A 20358-nucleotide genomic window follows, 5' to 3' on the forward strand; every position below is an offset into this window, starting at 1 on the left:
ATCCATTTGATGTTACGAATGGGACCAAATAGGGATGTATAATGGCGCCAGTCCTCTTTGCGCTCTTCTTTTCACTAATGCTGAAACATGCATTTGATGATTTGGACACTGGTGTCAAGTTTCAATTTCGGTCATCCGGTGGCTTATTTAACCATCAACGGTTTAAGGCCAAGACTCTTCTTCGCACCAAAATTATTCGCGACTTGCTCTTCGCTGACAATGCCGCACTGGTAGCCACGTCCTTTGAGGAAGCCCAGGTTCTTCTTGATCGATTTTCAGCCGCGTGCAAGGCCTTTGGCCTGACAATTAGCATAAGGAAGACTGAGGTAGTGCATCAGCCACACCCTACCCCAAAACAAGTTGAAGGCGTAAAGCAAAATCCACCAGAGTATAGATTTCCTGCGCGCAAGCTGAAAGTCGACGGTCATGATATCAATTATGTCAAGTCCTTTCCTTACCTTGGTAGCAAGGTGACCCAGGGCGGTTCTCTTGATGATGAAATTGTCAACAGGATTGCTAAGGCCACTTTTGCCTTTGGAAATCTCCGCCATCGCTTGTGAAACGAAAGGGGTATTCGACTAGACACAAAAATCCTTGTCTACCATGCTGTTGTTCTTTCCATTCTTCTTTATGGATCTGAGTCATGAACTCCATACAGACATCACATTAATCAGCTGGACGTTTTCCACAAAAGCTGTCTACACTCCATATGTGGTCTTAGCCTCCAGGACAAGGTATCAAATGCCGAATTATTCACAAAATGCAAAATATCTAGCATTGAATTATTCCTTATTCAATCGCAATTGCGGTGGGCTGGTCATGTATTGAGGATGCCCGATGACAGAATTCCAAAAATTGCGATGTACAGTCAATTTGAGGGTGGTAAAAGAATTGTCGGACGTCCTTGGCTTAGGTACAAGGACAAGTTGAAGAGTAACTTGTCTGCAGTGAACATACCATACAGGAGTCTTGAAGATGAGGTGAATGACCGAAAAGGATGGAGATCAAGGTGTTTTGAAGGTCTCCAGAGGTTTCAATCTGAAAGCTTAAGGCAACTGAAAGAAAACAGAGTAAGAGCAAAACGACTACCAGCCGAACCAATATCTGCAGCATTAAATCCACATTCATGTTCTATTTGTGGCCTTGTCTGCAAGTCCCTTGCTGGACTAAAAAGTCATCAGAGGCAAAAGCATAAATGAGTTTTAGAAATATGGGTTGTCTGAACCTCTTACGTCGAAATCGACGGGAGAGTCCATCATATATATATATATATATATATATATATATATATATATATATATATTAAGATAATATATATGCCGCTCCCCAGGTGGGGGTACCAAATTGGTTAAAGGAAAAATTATTCCCAACTCGCATTTAGGTAAAAATGCACTTTCGTAAATAATTGAATTCATTCAAGGCGTATAGCAAAAACAAAAAACAAATAACATATATATATATATATATATATATATATATATAGAGAGAGAGAGAGAGAGAAAATAAAAAAGAACAAACCGTATTATGTGTTCATCAACGTTCATCAACGTTTCGTCTTTATTTCGAGACTTCCGATGATGATGAACACATAATACGGTTTGTTCCTTTTTATTTTCTCTATTTTGTCGGAATACTATTTCCATTATTTTCATCATCATATATATATATATATATATATATATATATATATATATATATATATATATATATATATATATATATATATGAAAAATCGTGATAGATATTACTTGAAGTAATACTTTCTAGGAGATCCTAGCCAAAAAGGAAAAGCTCAATATTTAAGAATAGAGCAATATATAAGTTTCGTGGTTTAATTTTAAATTCTGAAAAAACAACATATAGAGGCATATATTCGATTTAAGAATTTATTGCTTGACAAAGGAATATATAGAAAGGGTTATTTTAATTTCCTTAATCCATGGATTTTCAACAATGGATCATTTCATCAGAGGAAATGAAATGCAGTTAGCAAAATGTTCAGCTGCGAATGGACGCTATTTTGCTTTTCAGCACAATTATTGAAAATAGTTTTTTGAGTGGTTGTGGATAATTATATGGAGAAAATTATACGAAAAGAGAAGTTTATACAACCTGGGTAGTCCATTATTGGAAGGAGTTCAATGTTGTTCGGGGTTATAAATCCAGGTGGGCAGAATATAGGCCCATGGGAGAAAGTGATATTCCCATATAGCGAAAGCGTACTGCTCCTTATTGATATTTTGATAAGTATACCTGGCCGCCTTATTCGATGTTGCGTTGGTTGCGTGTTGGTAGCTGTAGTCCAAATACTTTCTCTGTGTTGACAAAGTATATCTGAAATTGGGTGGATATACCATTCCATCGTAATTATCCCCGTAAGTAATAGAGTTTGAGCATTGAGTTAAGTATGCAATGGACCTCGGAATCAATAGTGTGGTTATCAAAATACCAAGAATAGCAAAAAACTCCAGGATTATTTTGTTATCTTTGGTATATATATATATGTGTGTGTGTGTGTGTGTGTGTGTGTGTGTGTGTGTGTGTGTGTGTGTACGTATTTAACAGCTGTCATGTTTTTAAATCTTCAAAAAGGCTACATAGTAAACAGTTGATGATCCCTGTTTTCTGTTAAACAATTTAAGGTGAGCTTTCTTTTTTCCCCGCCGTTATATATTTATATATTTTATGTATTTAACAATTTAAGTTAAAGTTTCTTTTTTTTCTCATTATTTTATACTTGAATCCCCGTTTTGTGAATTTTCTACGGTAGATCGGCTTATGCAAGGACTGAGTGTGTGATGTATTGAATTTAGTTGGTATTCCTAGGAATTTAAACTGCATTTTTTAACTACATTTTAGTTTTGTATTTATAAAATACTCCAAGCTTCTTATATATATATATATATATATATATATATATATATATATATATATATATATATATATATATATTGTTTACTGTTTTGGGGGAAAGAATTCCAACAAAGTGCTCGATTACAAAGAAAAACCTTTTTTTTATATATAAGAGCTTAATATTTATTGATTTAAATGTACAGAAGGTCAGAAAAACATTGAAACCGACGGTACCAATGTTTTTCTGACCTTCTGTATATTTAAATATATATATATATATAGTACAGAGAAGAAAGGAGAATAAACGAAATCGGCTGATATACATTAAACAAAATTCTGAAACATAATAAGTTCTGGTTTATTAAAATATTTGTCATTGTGTGCTAAAATTCCAAGCAATTATCTTCAGGTAGGAAAACTTGTACTTGTCCCATATAGCCGATGCCAAAGCCACCTGACCGGAAAGATATTTATTTACAGACTGTTTTGCAATATCACGACTCTCCAGTATGGCTAGATGTGGAAGTACTTCAGGCTGATATTTAAATCCTGTTATTTTTATTGTAAACGATTTAAATGTTGGAAGAGGTTTATTGATTACAATAAAAGGTGCTTTAGGAAGCATCAGGAATAAACAAATTCTGTTTAGCATCAATAGTTATCCAGTGTTCATAGACTACACTTGGACCTTATTTAAAAAGATGGGAGGTCACGGTGATTTAGTGGTTATCGACATGGACTGACGACCTGGATGTACCAACTTCGAATACAGTTTGTTCCACAAAAATTGCTTTAACTTAGGATGTTGGCAACTTTGATGTCTTTCTAGATAGAATTCTGACTACAAAAATATCAGGGAAACCAATGCCAACAATAGAATCTTCGAATTGATACTATATGATGATGATTTAAAAAGATTTTTTGTGGATTAACGAAAAAAACTCCCGGGCAAATAGTTCTAAACAAAAGGAAACATCGCCATTATTTAACCTGTAGCTGAACAATAAAATAGAAAAGAGATATATAGAAAGAAAAAAGGAAAGAGAGACAGAGAGAAAGAAAGAAACGGAGGGAAAGAAGAAAGAGACAATTTTTTGATTTGTATTTTTATGTTTTTAAAACTGGCTTGCAAACTCAATTTACCTTGATTCAAACAATATAATTCAAGTTAAATGAGTGACCCAACAAGTCACATCTTATAGTCTAGTATAATATATATATATATATATATATATATATATATATATATATATATATATATATAGTAAGTTATAAAAATATATATGGCAATTAAGCTACACAGAATATTCCAGGCAGGGCAAGATCAGCAAAAGTACCCTCCTCCTGCAAGACAACGCTCCGGTCCACAACTCGCATGTCGCCAGATCAGAAGCATGTGTATGTGGTTATGAAATCCTTTCCCATCCTCCCTACTCTCCTGACCTTGCACCCTCTGACTTTCACCTCTTCCCAGCCATGAAGTTGTTTTTGAAAGGAAAGCGTTTCCCAGATGATGCAGCCTTGATTTCTGAAGTCACGTCGTGGTTGGAGGACCAACCTGGAGTGTTCTACAAAAACGTTCTCCAGAGCTGCATCAAACGATGGGAGAAATGCATAACTCTGGGTGGTTCCTATGTAGAGAAAGACTAATAACTGTGCCAAGTTTCGTTGTTCTACTGCTATGGGAAGTGGGTAAGGGGCATTACTTATTGCACGCCCCTCATAGGTTCAGGTTTCTTTTCTAGAAAAGACAGTGTGAATACGTCAAATATTATTAATAAAAAAAAAAGTATGAAGGTGAAGAAGTTATAAAAAGCGGAAGTAAAATCTGTGGGGAATCAAACAAAATCTGAAAAAGAATCCAATAAGATTGTTCACTTATAAGGTAGATCTCATGTTATAAGTTTCTGTAAAAATTTGAGCTTAAAAGCTGCTTTTGTTACCTTGGTCATAGTGTGACTGCAAGAATTAAGGGTGGATGGGTCAGGAAACTTCTGTCATTACCAACCAACCGAATGTTACCAGTATCAACCAAAGGATCAGATCAAAACAAGTAATACAAATAGTGTGATGATGTATGAAAATGAAACCTGGCTAGTGAGAGTTGAAGACATGTGTTGCATGGAGAGAAATGATATGAGAATAATAAGATGAATGTGTAATATAGGTCTTAGACCTCAAAGGAAGATTACATCTAGACAGTATAGGAAGATGTGTGCAAAGTAGGGGACTTTGACGGGATGGTCATGTTGAAAAAGTGAATGAGAGTTTGTGGATTCGTAGAACATTAGAAGTAGGTAGCGGAGTCACTTCACAGAGGAAGGCCGGGGAAAACATGAGAGGAAAGTGATAAGGATGATCTTGAGAGAAAGAAGGATAAATAAAGACTTGACCAGAGATAGGTTAGATTGGAAATCAATTTCTAAAAGCCGTCCAATACAAGCCAACAGATGTTAAATTGATTATCGTTATTATCATTATCCACTCACTAGAAGTAGTTACACAGGCCATCATCAAAGATTCCTATTATTATTATTATTATTATTATTATTATTATTATTATTATTATTATTTACTAACTAAGAGTAATCACACAGGCCATCATCAAAGATTGCTCTTTGAGAACAACTTGTGGTGTTCCCTGGAGTCTAAGTAACAACAAGTCTCCCTAGATTTCCAGTACTCTCCCCCTCTTTCAATAACCTTTGCAAAAGAATTTGCGTTATCGCAACAGCCACTTACCATTGATTTCTTGCTGGCAGCAACCATTGGTCTTCATTGAAATTTGGGTGGCAATAAACCTCCCCAAGGTCCTAGTCCTCTTTGCATTCATCCAGCGGAGGTCTGGCTAATGCTTTCTCTCCTCAGTATTTCCATCCTCTTTGACCCTCATTATTTGGTGTGGTACCTGTTTATAGTGACACTCACAGAAAAAAAAAAAAAAGGTGGGGGAAGTATCTTTCAATTATACAGTTTCAATTTTCATGATTCCATGTGATGTTCCTTTGTGTTTTGCATCTGTAGCCGTTTCTGTGTCCAGTTTCTTTGTCCAGTTTGTGTGTCCAGTTTGTGTGTCCAGTTTGTGTGTCCAATTTGTGTGGTGTTCGTCTCCACATTCAAGGGTTTTTCTTAATATTTCTGCAGTTTTCATTATTGAAATTCGTTGTATCTTCTCTGCCATCCCTCTGATTCTAATCTCTCCCAACTTTTTCAAAGTTTTTCGTTATCTTTCCTAGTGATGTTATCTTTACTTTCTTCATTTTCCAGATTCCTTTGAGCTCTCTGTCCAGATCCGTGTATTTACTCTGTTTTTCAGTCTCTTTGATCTTCACTCTGTCGTCTGCTGGAATGGACAAAATCTACAATCTGGCAGGACTTTTCCTTCTTGCTAACTATTATGACATCCGGTCTTCTTGCTTAGATGGGTTTATCCATCTGTATATCCATGTCCCATAGGATCTTGTGACTTTCATTTTCCAGTACTGCTGCCGGTTTATGTTTGTACCATTTGTCTGTGTGTTCAAGATGCAATTGTTTGCATAATTGCCAGTGCACTGCCTTCCCCACTTTATCATGTCTATTTTTATATTCCTTTTGGGCTAGTTTGCTGTATTCACTTATTATGTGGTTTATTTTTCATGTTTTTGTCTGCAGAGTCTGCATTTGCTGTTTTCTTGTGTCTTGTCGATCCTTGCTTTGATGTGGTTGCTTCTAATTTCGTAATCTTGTGCAGCTGTTATTAAGGATTCAGTTTCCCTGTTTAGGTTTCCTTTTTGCAGCCATTTCCAAGTGTTTCCGCCAGTCTCTTCTTTTGTAATCCTTATGAATCGTTCATGTAGCTGTTTCTTTTCTCATTTTTCTTTCCTAGTCTTATTCCTTCTCTCTTTTTCTATCTTGTTTGTTTCTTCCATGTCTCTTGCTGCAGTAATTATTCTTTCAGTGTTTCGCATTATGTATTTTTCTAATCCTTTTGTGTGTGTGTGTGTGTGTGTGTGTGTGTGTGTGTGTGTGTGTGTGTGTGTGTGTGTGTGTGTTATTTATACAGTCTTCAATACAAATCAACCCTCTTCCTTCATCTTTCCTTTTTGGTCAGTATCATCCTTTGGTGTAGTGCATTGTGCATTATCGAGCTTCCTTAGTTATTTTTTGGTCCAAAATATTTTATTAGTGACACTGCACACGTGTTTATTCTTTTAATTAGGTTTCGACTATTTAGTTTAGTTTTGAGAAGTTTTCTTGTTCTTCTGAGGTATTCCTTTCCTATTTTCTCTTTGATGGTGTCTGCATCTAGCACTCCCAAGTATTTGTAGCTATCATATTCACCTAGTGCCCTCATTTGTTTGATTGATAAGTACAATCTGTTGTTGTACAATTTGAGCAGTACAATCTGTAGTGCAGTAGATTGAGCAGTACAATCTGTTGTTTCTAGTTTTCCCCTCCTCATGGTTAGCAATGTGCACTTTTCCATGCTGAATTCCATTTGGATATCTTGGCTAAAGATTCTGGTCGTGTTTATTAGTATTTCTAGTCCTGTCTCTGTTTTTGCAAACAGCTTCAGGTCATCCATGCACATTAGGTGGTTCATTCTTTCTTCTGTGTTAGTGAACTTGTATCCGGCTTGGCATTTTCTTAGGATTATTATTATTATTATTATTGTATGCTCACCTGGAGCTTTCACACGAGTCAGCAATCGATCTGATTGGAGACCTGTGGTGTTCTCTGGAAGCTGAGTGACAACAAGTCTCCCCAGACGTCCAGCTCTCTCCTCCTCCTTCGATAGCACTTGCAAATAAATTTGCATCATCGCAACAGCCTCTTACCATTGATTTCTCGCTGGCAGTGGCCATTAGTTTATACTGGAATTTGAGTGGCACTAAGCCTCCCCAAGATCCCAGTTCTCTTCGCACTTGTCCAGCGGGGGTCTGACCAGTGCTCCCTCCTCGGTCTTTCCATCCTCCTTGACCCCTCTCGGCTCTTGGGGGGGGGGTAACGGTGGTGAAACAATGGAGAGATGCATGATGGGGGAGTGTAGAACATGTAGATCTGCAGCTTCGGTGTTCTTCATTCTCTGTAACGCTTCTTCGTTATATTGTCTTGCGTTATTCTCCGCATTCAAGGGTTTTCCTTAATATTTCAGCTGTTTTCATTATCGTTAGGCGTTGTATTTTTGCAGCTATTCCTCTGATTCCAATTTCTGCCATTCTTTTTTCCAGGTTTTTGGGATTGTTCCTAGTGCTCCTACTATTATCGGTACTATTTTGATTTTCTTCATCATCCAAATCCCTTTTAACTTTCTGGCTAGTTCTGTGTATTTGCTTCGTTTCTCTTTTTCTTTCATACTCACCCTGTGGTCAGCTGGGACAGCAAAGTCTACGATTTGACAGGATTTCTCTTTCTTGTTAATTATTACGACATCTGGTCTTCTTGCTTGGATGGGTTTGTCCGTCTGTATGTCCATGTCCCATAGGATTTTGTGGTTCTCGTTTTCGAATGCTGTTGCGGGTTTATGCTTGTACCATTTATCTGTACGCTCAAAATGCAGCCGTTTGCACAATTCCCAGTCCACTGCCCTCCCCACTTGGTCATGCCTGTTTTTGTGTTCCTTTTGGGCCAGTTTGCTGCCTTCACTTACTATATAGTTTATCGTTTATTATTATTATTATTATTATTATTATTATTATTTCAAATTCTTTCTTTCAGTGTTGATATGACATCCTGGTATGAATTCTGTAAAGGAGACACAAAGATAACAGGTAAGCAAACTCTTGAAATAATGTACAGCAGAGGTGGGCAAATTTTTCAATGCAATAGTCACATTCAAAAGTCAACAATTTTATAGAATTGCACAATTTTATTAGTTCACATTAAAAATGTCAAAGTTTTATAGGGCCACAGGATTATATAGGGACATGTTAAGAAATTCCTAATTTTGTAGGGCCACATTAAAAAATTACAATTTTATAAGGCTGATGGCCCACAATGATTAATATTTAAAATAGACAAGAGTAAAAGCCTTTCAAAGAAAATTGTAATTTTTTAATGTTTTAAAATACTACAGTCCTTTAAAATATTTACATGAAACGCATTTATTTGAAAGATAAACGTATCTCAGTTGAAGTGTAAAAAATTACTAACATTTAGTAGGCTGCATAAATTTATTCAATGAGACATATGCAGCCCACGGGCCATAGTTTGACCACACATGATTTGCAATCATTAAGGATCGTGTGCAAAACTGGATACTTGTGCATATTTTGAACCTGACGTCTTTGCCCGGAACATGATGCCAACCTTCGGATTATGGTTGCACAACAATCTCCAACCATACCTCTACTTAATCGGCGTTGTTTGGATCCAGCTAGACAACTGGAAAAAATGTTGAGAAAAGCAGAGACCACATTTTGCACCTGGAATTCCTAAATGGTCACACATTTTAATACTGACCAGGCTCAATGTTACTTAACTTTGGTGATCTTACGGGAATGCCCAAATGATTATGCCGTATATCAAAAAATAGTAAAATAAATGGAAATGGTAAAAATACAAAAAGAAAAAAAAAAAATGACCTATTGTAATTTATTTCATTATTCATTTAAGTAATGTTTCATGTCAAACATTTATTTTTATCAAAAATTATTTTTCCAGCATTTTTTTTTGTGTTCAATTTCTTTCTTTTTATAAAGAAAATTGTAAGAAAAAGTTTTAAAAGGTTCAATTGTTAAAAGTTTTTTTTTGTTTTTTTTTTTCAATAATTTGTTTCTGTAGGGTGAGGATAATTTATTACTAGTATGGTCTCGGTCAGTGCGGCAACAGAAGCATTCTCACCACCCCTCACCCCCCACCCCCAAAAAACTCAAGTTTAAAACAAGTAATAAGACTTTATTTTGAGAGATGCATTACAATGCTATTTCTTTTCTTCTACTGAACAACAATCCTGCAAATCAAGCCATACATATCTTCCAACCAAGGAAAATCTATTAGCTTAGCGCCAATGGGCCCATCGTTCTCTGAGAATCACAGAAACCCAACTGGTCTCCATTTGCCCATCTGCTATATATAGCGTATGTATGTAGTCAGATGCCTTTCCGGGGATAAGGCAGGTTTCAACAATAATTCACAGGAGAACAGTTTATGTCAGAGACGAGACGTCGAAGTGTAGCGAGTTGTTAGACGAACTCGACTCTTCATATGAAGAGGGTATTTAAGGTAAACAAAGAGGTCACGTGATGTGACGTAGATATCACTTGAACCACACTCGAAAGGCGGACAGATATATAAAAGACAAGGCCATCCAACCAGGTATTGTAATATGGAACAAGCCCGAAAGAACTGCACTCATTATCGATGTCACAGTCCCAAATGATTTTGGTTTTAATAGAGCTGAACGGGAAAAGATAACAAAATATCAGGATCTAAAAAATGATCTAAAAACGACATGGTCTCTGAAAGAAATAAACATTATACCGGTCGTGATAGGAGCAACTGGCTTAATAAAAAAGAATCTTCAGAAATACTTAGAAGCAATCCCTGAAAGACCAAGCTGTAACGAAATACAAATAGCAGCCATAAAGGGAACACCATCTATTCTTAAAAGATCCCTTGGATATAAATTTAAATCATAACAGAATCAAATAAAAACTTACTGAAGTTAAAAAGAAAAGAAAAACCACAAGATTATCAGCTGTGATTCTATTGACATGAAAAAAAAAAAAAACTGACTGACCATGAAGTCCATCTTGAATGAACATTCATTTTTGAAAATCTCAATTCAACATTGAAAGGACATTAGTTTCTCAAAGACTTTAAGTGTTTTTTAGCATGCACCACCATTTACAGAGGCAATCATTTTTCCAAGTGGAGCAATCAAATTTTAGGTGATCAAATCATTTCTTGTGTGGTCTTTTAGCTAAATATTTCTCCCACTGCAGGTCTGATGTCCACAGCAAGCGCCTATGCACACTCTAAATGTGCAGCCTTGCACATGTTTACAATTTAAGTTATAGAGAGATTCAGAAAATGAGTATCACAACACATTAAGTCAGTGCTCAGTTCAAGCACCAACCGCAATGTCAATCATGTAGTTTTGTTCAATGCGGTAACAGAAATCTTCCTCCAAACAAAAATACAGCTCCAGTTTAAAACGGGTATCAAAGATATTTGTTTTGAGGTTACAGTGATACTTCTCCACCAAACGACAGACTTGCAATCAGAATCAAAACCGAACAAACGTCCATCTGTCTAAGAAGCAGAGAAACCCACTTGAACTACTCTGTTGGAATATATATATATATTTTACCATGGAGTCACCAATTATCAAGGCCCGGAGGCCACTCGAGGATAGGGGTTAATGAGTGTACAGTAGTCAATGGGACAATATTGTAGTAATCGTTGATAATGGAAATTTGGTATTTAAGGGGATGACTCATTAAGAACTTGTTTATGTTGCACTTGAAGACGACCATATTGTAGTCAGCTGTTACATATCTTAGCCATTTCTCTTAGGATCTCTACTTACAAATAAAAGATAGTGTGTGTGTGTGTGTGTGTGTGTGTGTGTGTGTGTGTGTGTGTGTGTGTGTGTGTGTGTTCATTCTCAATGAACTTCGAAACGGCTGAGCTCATTTTTTTAAAAACTTCACACAAATGTACTTTGTGTGTCTGGAAGTATTCTTAGATAGGTTTTGTATTGGAATGCCTATGATAAGTATCGAAAATGGATAATCAAAAAATACGATTTAAGAAGGAACAGTCAGATTTTGACCAACGTTAACACTTTTATACAGCCTAACATCACAAGTGCATTTGAACAGAAGAGTCCAGCATATAAAATCAACAGCAAGTTCTTTGATAAGACAGGCGCAGATTCAAAATGAATGTTTCTGTTTAGAGCACAATTGAACAATGATACTTAACTTTTACACTTTTTATCTTTAATTCCAACCATTGTGTAAAAATAATTTTATAAAATCAACTGTAGGTTCTCTACAGTGCAATGTAGACTACAATGTATTGTAGACTAAGTCATTGCGAGGACGCATGTGAAGCTTTCTCCCAGTGCACTGTGGTGTGTTCTTGATTGAAGCAGGTAATCATTCGATTTGATTTAAAAATGGGCAATTTCACCAATTTTGAAGAGAATAAAATTGGTCGAAGTGTAGAACATTCGTTGATTCTTATTCTGTTCCAGGCAACGTCGAGTCTCCCTGCTAGTTATTTATTTAAATAACAGATATTTCTGATAAGCTTATTCTTCTTTTTTTTTCTTTTTTTTTACACAAATTCTTTTTTGTGCCATATTCAATATTGACTGTTGGATAACGTCAAAGGGGTGCTGACTGAAGATTATTACGATTATTCAAGCCAAAAAAGTTTTGTCAGATAAAATATGTTTTTGAATAATCAAAATATTTAGATGTTTATTTACATTTAATAGTTACCAGGAATGTGAACTAAAAAATGGTATAACGTAGTTGACAACTTAGAAAAAATGACATGTAAAAACATCAGGAGATTATCTTAGTAACGTATACTAATGACGTCATTTAGAGGGGGAGATGGTCTTTTTGATATGTGGAAATTAATCAGTCAGTCAGAGTCGGGAGAGAGACAGAGATGGTCTACAGATCGTGATGACTCCAAGTAGAGTGGGTTTAGAAATGGCAATAATCAGAATCAATCTTGCAACTTTTCAAAAGAGAAAAAAACTCTCTGAAGTAAAAAGTTACCTAGCATAAAACCCGAGGCTCTGTTGCATGTTGGGAAGGATTTCCATTACAACTTCCCGTCCAACGAGACCAAAGATGGACCAGATATGTTCCCCACTGGCCAGATGTTGAAACCCCAAATAACTGTTATTCATCCTTTCTGTTGTAAAGGTATTTATGCACATCCTTGTCCTATCATGAATTGTATCTAAATCTACATACACACATAACGAACTTTAGATAGACGATCACAATCCTAGACGGTCATAGATGAACACTCTATATACATACTTCTATTAGGTATCAAAGACACCCATATATATATATATATATATATATATATATATATATATAGACCCTGGCCATATAACATGACTTTGTTCGATTTCAGATGTGTTTGCTCTGCAGATAAAGCACAATTACACCTGCCTCACCTGCAACACTCACTATACGGAATATCACACGAGCTTTGATCTTTCGATGCCCATGAAAAAGGTAAGAACTAATTTCTTTGCTTCTGTCATAACTTTGTACTTGTTCATTATGTCTCTTTGCGAGCCGTCCAGTTGAGTGTGCCATGTCAACTGTGTGCTTGTGGGTTGTAGCGTTGAGAGAATGTCTGCTAGTCTTCATGACGAACAAGTCTCTAGTGAGTTGTGTCTCTCTCTTTTCGTAGGTAGGAATTCTCGTTTGATGCTTGCAAGCAGAATTAAAATCCTGCAACTAAAATATTGCTCCACTACTCTTCCTGTTTCACAACGATTTTTGTGGTGAGGACAACACGAAAGGCGAATAATAACCTGTGAACAAGGCTTTATTCGTCAAGAAGTACACGTATATAGGCTGTAACAAAAAAGGAAAGAGAATTGTTAAAAACACGCAAAGCAATGAACGATGTTAATAATATGACATTCACCCCAGGTGGAAAATGTTCAGAGTGGGGTTATGGAATGATACGCAAAAGTTCAAGTTTAAGCATCTCTATTTCTCAGGTGGTAGGGGTGGGCACGTTGTTGCTTACGAATAAGTTCTGATGGGTTTTTATCAGGCGCTATATCAGTGGATGAAATTTCCCGGGATTCCTCAGATATGCAATGTTCTAACAAGGTATCTGGTTGTAGAAATTCAGCTTCCTGTGAGATAGTACTGTCATTAGTGTGTGACCGTGTATCTTGCGGTTTTGGGGCAAGTTGTCGCAGTGACACTGTTTTCTCTCTTCCAGTTGGGAGTCTAACGTGGACAGATTGAGGGTTGCATTCTAGCAACTCGACTTCGTCAACAAATGGCTCGTACTTAGATAACTGTATATTATTTTTCATCAGGACCGAACCTTGATTTAAAAGCCAACTGGGAAGAGAGGTGCCAGATGTTGATTTACGGTTGAACTGGAATATCCTCTCGTGAGGTGTAGCATTAATAGCAATACACAGTAAAGAATGGATGGAGTGTAAGGCATCGTGTAGAACTGTTTACCAATGAGAAATTGGCAACTTTTTCGACCTCAATGCTAGCGATATTGTTTTCCATTGGGTCGCATTTAGTCATTCCACCTGACCATTTCCCTGTGGGTTATAGGCAGTTGTGCGGCTTGTTGCTACTCCTTTCTTATGCAGAAAGTCTGTTAGTTCCATTGAGAGGAATGATGAACCTCTATCAGAGTGAATGAGGGAAGGCATGCCAAACAGTGAAAATAGTTGACAGAAACAATTTATGATTGTTTGTGAGGTCATATCTCGACAAGGAAAGCAGTGGCGGCTCGTGCCTGGAGCTGTGGAACTGCAGCACCCCTAATCATTTCTACTCAATATTATCGATACACGGTAAAAATAATACGTTTATTTTTTCCTTTTTATGTGATAATATATCATATTAATAATAATAATAATAATAATAATAATAATAATAATATATATATATATATATATATATATATATATATATATATATATATATATATATATATATATAATCCTGAAGCTTAATGTCGATAACTGTCCCCATATTCATAAGTATAAAAGTAAAACTTTGCTTGGAGCTGCTAAATTCACAGTTACACATTCTTAGCGAAGTTCGCTTATACATATGCCCGCTTCAGACGGCAAATGAAAGCTAAGTTGGAACTGTCGTTTTAGCAGTTCCAAACGCTCGTGAAAACCGGTGTTTGCGTGTTTTCGCTTATATTATTATTTTTTTAAAAGGCTTGTTTACAAATGTTTTGTTTTTATTATTATTAAAAAGTGTAAAGTGTTCTTGTAAATAAATATCCACCTTAAAAAAAATTCTCACACTTTTAAATGCGATTTAAGCAGACAAAAATATACAATATGTGAAACTTTTTTTTTTTTTAATTAAAAGTGTTCGGGCTTTTTACCCGTAAAGCTACCAACGTAACTAATGTTATTTTTTCACGTACGGATTATTTTGTTTGTGTTTTTATGTAGTTTGAAATCTATTCATTTTGTGGTAATTGAACTTTACAGAATAAAAAATATTTACATTTTTTTCTATAGAAAAGCGAAGAAAATTTTATTTTTTTAAATACATTTTAGTTAAAAAATGTTTTTAAATGTTGCTCATAGTACAAACATGTAAACTTTTTTATTCTATATTTTATTTACAAAGTAAGTTTAGTTATAAACACATTTTTAAATTTTAAATAAAACTGTTATCCAATAAAACCATTTTTAAATGGTAAACTTTTAACTTTACCATCGTGTGCAAGCAAGTAAATTTCAAAGATTTTGTTTTTATGAAAAAATAAATTATTAAAAAATTGTAAATAAAATGTATTTAAAAAAATGTTTTGCGTTTGTTTGCCTGTGGAAAAGCCCATAAAATTTATTTAATCTGTAAAGTTTAAAAGAAATATATTTGTATATTTTTTTTATTACTCTGTAAAGTGTACACAATTTAAAATAGTATTTTTTTATTAAAATGTTTTTGCGTATTATCCCTTTTTCGACGGCTTATAATGGCAAAGTTTAAAAATATTTGTATTAAAAAAAGACAATTTTAATGGCAAGCTTATTTTGTTATACGCCTATTTTTAATTAATAACAAGTTTTTTATAAATAAAAACCTTTTTAAATAGTAAAACTATTTTCGTTAATAAAAAATCTGTTATCTAAAAGTTATAAAAGTACGATTCAACTCAGTTAGAACCCGGTTCAGTTGAATCGCAAAAAGAGGATCATGTAAACATTGTATTCCTTCTACCCTAATTAATATTCTACTAATAGACTGCCTAGTACTTACCTTTCCCAACACAATTGATATAAAAGAATTTAACCATGGCCTCTTTGCATCCCCAAGAAATAACTTCTGTGACGGTAAGTGAACTTCAACAGATTGAGTTTTCACAGCTGCCTCTCCATGATAAAGTTGAAATTAAGAAAAGAGGCCGTTCAACGCCTGATATTCAAATATCTCAGTCAGGCATTAGCAACAACAAAGTGTATATTCGTAGCTTTAATTCTGACTGGTACCAACGGAAATGTTGGCTTTGCGGCTGTGAACTAAAAAAGGCATTGTTCTGCTTTCCTTATTTGTTGTTTGGGGGTGATGTAACGTGGACAAAAGATGGTTTCAGAACTATTAGCAAAATGAAAGATAGAACTGAAAAGCATGAGAAGTCAAAGGAGCACGTTGACAATGTAGTTTCCCTATCAATTTTGGGGACCGTAAATATTAAAGAAAAACTTAGTGAGGCCTACAGACTTTCAATCAATCATCATAACATGAATGTTAAGAAGAACCGTGAAATTTTATCTAAAATAATAGATTGTATTTTCTTTTGTGGGAACTTTGAAACTCCCTTACGAGGACATGATGAAAAAGATGATTCAGTAAATGCAGGTGTATTTAGAGGATTAGTAAATTTTGCATCTAAATTAGATCCAGATTTAAAAAATCACTTAGAAACCAGTAGTGTCTTCAAAGGTGTTTCCAAGACCATTCAGAATGACATACTTGACTGTCTTTTACAAATATACCGTGATGAAATAAGGGCAGAAATTAGCAAAGCTTCCTTTGTAGCTGTCATGGCTGACGATAAAACAGATGTGTCTGAACATACACAAATGATCATTGTTTTACGGTACGTCTTGGATGAAAAAATACTTGAACGCTTTTGGGGATTCTTTATTCCAGAAAACCAAACCGCTGATGGAATATCAAAATATATTCTACAACAATTGGATATAATCCTTCAAGGGAATCGCCAAAAACTGATAGCTCAGACATTTGATGGTGCAAATGTCATGAAAGACAAAAAAGCTGGTGTTCAGGCGAAAATAAAAGCAGTTTATAGTAATGCACATTTCACTCACTGTTATGCGCATCAACTTAATTTAATAATGAGGAATGCAGCAAGCATTACACGAAATGCTAGAATATTTATCTCTAACATTTTGGCTATTCCGACTTTCTTTTCTAGATCACCACAGCGTCTGTCCATTCTCAAGAAGCATCTGGATGTAAGCATTCCACGTCCATCCGCCACGAGGTGGAACTTTAACATACGGACCATAAATAGAGTTCATGAAAATGTTCAAGCATTAAAAAAATGTCTCACTGAAATTCAGTCCACATCATATGTAGATGAAACCGTTGCAGAAGCGACAGGAATTCTGAAATATTTGAACAATGAAAATTTCATATTTTGGTTAGAGCTATTTCATCAAATTATGTCTCATGTTGAAATTATTTATAATCAAATGCAATCTCGGGAAATTAGCATATATAAAGTCAATGAATACATAGCAAATTTCAAAACTGCTATAAGATAAGAAACTCCAAATACTGTGAAAATCCTTCACAAACACTCAAGGCCGAAGTTAAAGAACTGTGTGACTATATATCTGTTGATATAACAGACAGATATTCTTCAACTAAACATTTAATAAATTGTTTAACAAGAAAAGCTTTGCTAGTTTTAAGAAAGAACTACCTATAGACGAGATATCCTTGACAACTGAAGCATATCCCATGATTGACAAACAAAAGCTTGAAACTGAGTTAGAAATATTTTATAGTAGGTCAGATATCCATGAGTATTGCAAAGTAATTGATCACCTGAAATTTATTTTGGAAAACAATTTAAACGATGTTCTTAGTGAAATCACAAAACTCATAAAAATTATCTTGACAATTCTCATGACTACATCAGAGGCAGAACGTTGTTTTTCAACTCTGAAAAGAATAAAAACATTTCTAAGGAGCACCATGGGTTACAAAAGACTAAATGCACTTGCAGTGCTTTCAATTGAAAAAATGGTTTTTCAGCAGTCATTCAGAAGTTTAGGAGAAAATTATCAATCTTTTCTCACAAATTAAAACAAGAAGAATGGAATTTACTTTCAAATAAATATAATAAGTAAGCTATTCCAAATATTTACATCTATTTAGAATTCCTTTAAGTTATTGCATTTTTATACGTGTGCATACGTATAAATTATGTATATTTTTTATGTTTGTTTTATTTTTACACAATATTAAAACAATACGCATTTTTTTTAAACAGCACCCCCACTAATCTTAGGCACGAGCCGCCACTGAAGGAAAGGCAAAGGAGAAGCGCGAATATTCGTCGATGATTGTCAATAGATGTTCATTTTGACCGTTAGATGGCAATGGGCCCTTAAAATCAACACTTAAGCATTTGAATGGTTGAGTCGCTTGATAAGCTTGAAATTGGTGGGATGGGAAAATCTTGGTTTTAATTCTGCACAAACTGCACAGTTCCCAATAGTTCGTTTAATATCATTGATGGAATAAGGAAGATTACGCAGGCGTACATGATGAGACATTTGTGTTATACCTGGATGACACAATGAAACATGTAGGTCTTGAAGGCCCGTTGGGCTAGTCAAGGAGCAAACTGCTTAAGAAAGTATGTCCACGGCTGCATTCTCTTTTCCAGGGCGATAGATTACGTCAAATGTGAGTGCCGATAGTTCTATTCTCCAGCATTCCACCTCGTTTTTTATTTTCCTTGAATGTTTCCAGTCATACATGAATGCTAGGGAACGTTGGTCTGTAATAAGCTTAAAAGCGGAACCAGTAAGGTAGTGACACCATTTACACACTGCCCCGATGATGGCATGTGCTTCTTTTTCAGCAGAAGAGTAATGTTTTTTTTAATAGTCAAAGTCAAATAGTACTTTCAAGTTTTACGGTATCTTTTTTTTTTTTTTAATGGAATTGTTAGGTGAAAATACAGAGATATTACAAAACACCCTTCCCTCCCGTGTTTAGAATAGCTTTCAAAATAATAACGTTATTATTTCAGCATGGTAACATAAGTGCATAACTACCATTATCTTTGTTTAGTAAAAATGGAATAGAAACGAGAAGAGTGCTAGTAATAAAAGTTCAATAGTATGAACAGATGTGAAAAGGTGGGATTGAAACCGCTATCTTCAGACAACTACGGATGGCAGTGATGGCTGAGAATGCAGTTAGGAGATTCGAAGTTCCTATCCGTCGCGGTTACCACCTGACGAAGGCCAGAGGAATAGTTGGCTGAAACGTTGTGAATAAACAAAACCAATAAAAGATCAAAAACAACAACTAATAAAGATGAGAATAATAGTCCGAAATAAAAATAAATTAATATATATAATGGTCATCTCAAAAATGAATTCCAATTAAGGAATAATATATATATATGATGTGAAAAGGTTAGGAAGTTGTATCGGAAGAAAAAAAGCATTCTCATGTACAGGTTGTCCACAACAGAAGATGACGGATTTGATTCTGATGTATCGTTATTTTCATGGAAAGTGTTCGACTGAGCTTCAATCTATGGTCCCCCCTCGCCAAACTTTCACAAGAAACACTCGTCTAGCTCTAAACACTATCAATAATTCCCCTCACTCTTTATCTGTGCCTAAACCTAAACGTAGATTCCATTAACAAAGCTTCTTTCTTAGAACTGCACGCCTGTGGAATTGTCTTCCGTTTTCCTGCTTTCCGGCTGACTACAATACGGTTGTCTTCAAGTCTAACGTAAATAAGTTCTTGATAAGCCGTTCCATATAAGTTATCAAATTTACCAAATTTTCATTACTAATGATTACTATATTGTCCAATTTCTACTGTACACTCTTTAACCCTTATCCTTGAGTGGCCTCTTGGCCTTGATAATGTGGTGATGCCTTTGTAAAAAAAAAAAAAAAAAAAAGTTGAATTCAACCGAAAGTACCACTCTACAATAAATATCCGCTCCTAGGTGGTATAACAACTCATGATAACTGTTGTAGGGTTATTCTAGATGCTCTGAAATCTTTTTCACTGGTTTGCTGCTTCTGTTGTTCCATCTTATATTTGATCAATTCAGCATCTTTGGGGACAACCTGTATGTGTGTTGTGGTCATGATAGATTTCTGCTTGACAAAGTCAAACCCAGCGCCAAAGGCCCAGGCGAGTTCTGTTACGTTCTAAAAGAGAAGTTTAGGAGTTGATCCGAAACACGCGGAGTTGTTGTCACTACCATATCCTGACCAAGAAAGAGAAAGTTACCATGCGTTTAACCTTTTTTTATTAACTCTGTCACACGCTCAGCTCGCCTGAGAGATGGCCTCTCTGATTGGGCAAGCCAGAAGGGAAGCTGAATGCTTGCACCAGTCAGCACTGAGCTTTTAAACCAAAGATTCAAACCACAAAATGTCACTGCTGCCTGTAGTCGCAGCTGCTAAAAGTAAAAATACAGAGAACTCACAAACCAAAAAAACAACAACACTTTCTCTTTTTTGATTTAAGGAAAATTTTAGTTAATAATACGAAAATATTGCACCCTGAA

At 35.3% G+C, this 20358-nt stretch overlaps 1 protein-coding gene and 1 pseudogene across 3 annotated transcripts in view; one reads left to right on the forward strand and one right to left on the reverse strand.

Moving 5' to 3' along the window:
• LOC145277888 (uncharacterized) overlaps positions 1-20358 on the forward strand; it is a 190397-nt gene that overhangs the window by 154115 nt on the left and 15924 nt on the right. For all 3 annotated transcript variants that reach the window (XM_080129879.1, XM_080129881.1, XM_080129880.1), the window contains exons 7-8: positions 8554-8606; positions 12949-13052. In XM_080129879.1, coding sequence (XP_079986005.1) covers positions 8554-8606; positions 12949-13052 — 157 coding nt within the window. The remainder of the gene's footprint in view (positions 1-8553; positions 8607-12948; positions 13053-20358) is intronic.
• On the reverse strand, positions 13529-20052 carry LOC145277438 (KRAB domain-containing protein 2-like; annotated as a pseudogene).

Source organism: Euprymna scolopes, chromosome 6, assembly GCF_053919585.1.
Source record: "Euprymna scolopes isolate OS-2025 chromosome 6, ASM5391958v1, whole genome shotgun sequence".
In the NCBI taxonomy this organism is placed as follows: Eukaryota; Metazoa; Mollusca; class Cephalopoda; order Sepiida; family Sepiolidae; genus Euprymna; species Euprymna scolopes.